This window comes from Triticum aestivum, chromosome 3B (genome assembly GCF_018294505.1).
Source record: "Triticum aestivum cultivar Chinese Spring chromosome 3B, IWGSC CS RefSeq v2.1, whole genome shotgun sequence".
Taxonomy (NCBI): Eukaryota; Viridiplantae; Streptophyta; class Magnoliopsida; order Poales; family Poaceae; genus Triticum; species Triticum aestivum.
In genome coordinates, this window is record NC_057801.1 from 759,715,506 (window position 1) to 759,720,236 (window position 4,731).

At 42.6% G+C, this 4,731-nt stretch overlaps 1 protein-coding gene across 1 annotated transcript; it reads left to right on the forward strand.

Annotated features, from left to right (window-relative positions):
- Positions 1 to 242: 242 nt before the first annotated feature.
- Positions 243 to 3,853, forward strand: LOC123066387 (uncharacterized). The gene is made up of 7 exons (XM_044489473.1): positions 243 to 357; positions 1,452 to 1,757; positions 2,331 to 2,526; positions 2,662 to 2,866; positions 3,111 to 3,244; positions 3,335 to 3,373; positions 3,467 to 3,853. Coding segments are annotated over exons 1-7 (1,077 nt in total). The 5' UTR covers positions 243 to 355; the 3' UTR covers positions 3,662 to 3,853.
- Positions 3,854 to 4,731: the final 878 nt, after the last annotated feature.

Consider the following 4,731-nt stretch of genomic DNA (forward strand, 5'->3'; position numbering starts at 1 on the left):
TGTATCACTGAACATCTTTAACAAAGCTGGGTCTTTCTTGAAAGAAAAAAAGATGGATCGACCATCACGGGGCCTTAAATGGAGTGTTGGCAGCCATGTTTTTTGTCTTCCTGTGAAACAGATTCCAAATTTGGCACGAAGAAAAAAGGAGAAGAAACTCGCAGCCGATTCGTGTTCGTGGCGGAAAGTGCGTAAGACGTGAAGGATTGGGAACTGGCTAGTGCTAGCATTCGGAACCGACTCGACCCCTCTCCCTATACTACATCACGTCATCGCATGATCGTGACTTTTTTTGCGCGGGGACCACTTGGCACGGAAACGGAGAGCGTCGGAACGAACTCGACACCCTACCTCGATGTAAGCATCTCCCTCTCTCTCCCCGGCATTGCCATATTGTCACTAACTAGTCGCCGCCGGCGGTCAATGGACTATGGATTGCGTGTGTCCTCACAGGCGAGCCATACCGTCGAGCTCCTTCCATCTCGCTTCTCCTCCTTTCCCCTCCCTGTGAAAGAAACCCTAACCCCCTTCTTCCGCCATGGCCACCGACCGCGCACGGGGGCGTGCAGCGCCTCCGCACTCCAATTACGGGACGACCAAGCGGATCGACGCGTCTCCGCGACCTACCGCCGCCCGTGCCCCCACCTCCTCATTCGATGGCCGCCTTCTGCTCGCCGCGGCTACCGGACAAGTCCTGGTATGAACGCCGCCGCGCATCTTTCCATTATCAATCGTTATGTGCGTCGGATTCATGCCCGTAGATGAATCCCAGTTTTCTAGTCTAGAAATAACGTACTGTATTTTATCTGGAAAACACACACGCAAGTCTGCATTGGTGTGGATTGTTCATCTCCTAATAGCCTGCTTCACTGCAGCTCTGTCTGGTAGGATGAACAGCAAAAACCGACTGCAACATTGGAGGAATCGCCATCATCATGGACCTGCTGGCTTCCCTCGTTATCCAATTTGTTTCAGAAACAGCTCAGCCAACTCAACTGCCGTATGGCCACCCAGCCTCCCCCTCTCGTTATATATCATCATCACGTTTTCTCCAAGTCAAATTGTTTCATTTGTCAATGGACATGGCGGCTCGTTGCTTCGATCGTTCGTTCATCCATGGAGGATTTGGGATAACAAGGGTTTCTATACAGCAGTATAGGGATGATTGGTTTGGTGCTGTTCCTGTTTTTCCTCTCGCCAATAAAATTTTGCATCCAATTGGCTATTTGGCTTCGACCCAATATTTGGCAAACCAAATCACTAGACTTGCCAAATTTTGGCTTTCCCAATACCGGCAGCGCAAAAGTTAGCAGCAACTAACCAATCCAGCCCGTATTTCACAACGATTTCAGGCCTCTTATCAACCTTTTGCAATGATGATACCGTGGACTATTCATTCACCACCTAAGATAATTCGGTTTTGCTCATCCAAACTGCTTGTTCCACTTCAGGTCTCAGGAGCATGTGGCTGAGTCTGCATCCGGACAAACGCCGCAGCAGCCGGACGCCTCGTCATCAAACAACTTGGTTGATGTTACAACATTGGAGGGATTGTCCATCACTGCCACGTCCTCGTCCTCTCAGCGCGACACCATTTGGGTCCGATACCAGTGTGATTGGGGGCTCACATTTTACACCAGGATCGATCTTCATGGATATTTCCACACATATCCTCATGTGGGTGGGCCATTTCAGAGCTTAGAGCAAGTTAACAATGCCATTGATCGCTATCTTCATGACCGTCGGGATCCAATAATGTAAACTTTCTGAACTCATTTCTTTGCGTGCACACTTGTAATTGATAATATATTCAAACAAGTCCCAATTAATGTTTTTTCCTTCTATGTTTTAAGCCCCAAAGGTGATTACAGTTTTCGCATAATTAATCAGGAGAAGAACGAATGAACCCTAGTTAGATTACAGAAAATTTGGTACTTTCATACATACAGAAGAAACAAAATGACGCACCGAGCTGCCTTAATTTTTAAGTTCCTATTCTGGGACCACTTCAAGTTAAGGAGGCATTTTAACTGTATTTGTGAGAGAGTTGCTGAAGTAGTGCGTCAAATTAATATAGATGCTATATGTGCTACCACTTTGTAATTTTGTATGTAGGTCTCTTTCGTTTTGGTCGATTAATGTCATGAGCTACGCCAGAAGACATGTGCGAGCTGTTTGATCCTTGTTAAACAATCCTGCATGCATACTATTTGTCCCTAATCCTATTTCCGGATGATAACATTGAAACTATAGCCAGTATCTCTTTGTGCACTCCACTGTTTGTGAAAGCAAAATATATTAACCACGAAGGAATCTCTGATCTAAACTAGGTGCGAGGAGCGACCTGAGTTCTATGAAGTGGGTAAGGCTAGTGTAGAGAGGGGTATACGAGACTCTCTTTTCTGGCCTGATGGCTCAAAGAAGATGTCCGTGAAATCGGAACCGGTTGATGAAAGCCGTTGCTGGATGCTCCAGCTGGTTCAAGCTTTGGTGCACAAGTATAACGAGGATCACAATCTTTTCAAGGTTTGCTCCTTGTCCCTCCTTCCTGTCCTTACTCTTAATTTATCATTTACTACCTGGAGTGCTGCGTGTTATACGACTGTTCTATTCGTTCATCTAACAACTAGTCGCTGATGGGATCCATTCTCCTTATCTCAGGATCTTGCGTTTGAAGTTACAGATGTTGTGTGCTATGAAGTAATATATGAGGGAAACTGCCGCTACGACCATGTTAATTTCACTACAAGGACCAAAGGAGAAAAGACCACCGACAATCTGTTCTTTGCTGAAGTCAAACGTATGCCAGGAGAAGACGAAAAATTGGTGGTCAGCTGTACCTGCTTGGTTGATCCTTTTGATAACGGTATTTTGTACTCTTATCAAGTGTTGCTGAAATACAGTTTAAACGTTTCTGCCTTTAGTATATGATCTCTGAATTAACCTGTTTGTTTGTGCCTCGTGTCATTTTTTATCCATTATCCTTGAGCTTTGCATTGTAATAACTAATATCTCAAACAAGTTCATGTACATCCATGTTTATTATTACCTTCACTTAATCAGCTACCATTATTTAAAGGTCCTTATCTCCTCTCTTTCTTTAAACGAAGGTCACTGCTACGGCTGCGAAAGTAATATGAAGCACCCCAATGCTGATGCATACAGTGGTGGTCACTCTAAGGTTTGCAACTTGAAGGGAGAATGTCTTGGACCTAATATAGCGATCGCAGAGACTATGGATGACGTAAGTGTGATGTTTTTATTTCCTGGTAAGCCAGCGTTTGACATTTTCTGCTTCTGTATTCATTTTTAATTGAATGAACGTCTTTTACAGTGGAAAGCTGAGGAAGCGAGGGTAAGACAAACGTTCAAGGTAAAGACGCTTCATCTTGTGTGGTAGGTATATAATAACATGATGTTGGTCAGTTGGTTGATCAATTCCTGCTTGTGCATTTGTTTCCATTAGGGCCTTGATGATCCAACTGTTGTGGCGCGACTCATGGAACCACCCAAGTTGAACTTCGGAGCAACCAAGGCCACCGATGAGGAAGTAGAACGTTTTATGAATTCGATCATGGAACCATACGATCCTAACCTTTGCAGCACTTACGGCATCCTCGATGCTAGCGCCGCAGAAAGATTTAGGGTGGCGCTAAAGTAAGACCAAGGATCGATGCTGCCCGGAGTTATGTTGCATTTTCTTGTCTCTAAGATGCTCGAACCGTTCGATACCAAGCTGTTTTGTGTCTCTAAGATGCTCGTAGAAGAAGCTGGATGCTTATTTGGTTTGAAGATTGACATATGTACGACTTTTATTATGTGTGTATGGCAGTACTTGTTATGGCTGCTCGTATCCATTTTTATCAACTGCTTGGGTATGTCAAATGTAACATAACTGTGTCGATCTACACATGACGCGTTGAAAGAGAGAACACCGACCAGATCGACATATATATATATATATATATATATATATATATATATATATATATATATATATATATATATATATACACACACACAAATTTTTTCTACTACCAGGTGTAGTTACTCCCGCTTTTGTTTCATACATTCTAGGTAGTATCTACCATATCGGAGAGTATGTACGCGTAGTGTGTAGTATATAATAATGTTTAGGCAGTATATATACTATTTTTTGGTAGTATATATCATATTTTGTGCATACTTTATTTCACGTATAAATATGTACGTATTTCACAAATACAATAAAATCATGAGCTCACTTGCAATTTTTTCATATAACTCACTTTGGAGTATCTTAAATATAGTATATGAACATACTAAAAATAATAAAGTAGAGTATATAGTACCACATGGTAGTATATAAGAAATGGGTGTAGCTACACCCGATAGTAGGATGCATTTTCCGTCTAGTGTTGCATTGTCTGTCTATCACCGATTGTAAGGCTAAAGAGATCTTGAAAGTGTTAATGCCCTTGGCCATTAAAATACAAGACACGAATGCACTGCAAATTCTAACTCTAGCAGAATAGAATGTTAATCAGAGGCAAGAGGATTTACAGTAAACAACGCGCATTCATGCGAAATCTAATTCAAGGAGTTAGAATACTTTGTGGTCACTCCTAGATTTCCCAGTCTACAAATGGGAAAATGTTAGGCCCTGTTTGAATGGGTGTAAGTTTTTACACCTGTATTTATTTTACAGGTGTAAATTGCCGGTCACCTCTTGATTCATGTCTGGAATGAAAA

Bases quoted from the DNA above. Each gene is read 5' to 3' on its own strand.
- LOC123066387 (XM_044489473.1), top strand. The intron at 2,527-2,661 runs GTTTGCTCCTTG...TCCTTATCTCAG, and splicing joins AGGATCACAATCTTTTCAAG to GATCTTGCGTTTGAAGTTAC. The intron at 3,374-3,466 runs GTAAAGACGCTT...TGTTTCCATTAG, and splicing joins GGGTAAGACAAACGTTCAAG to GGCCTTGATGATCCAACTGT.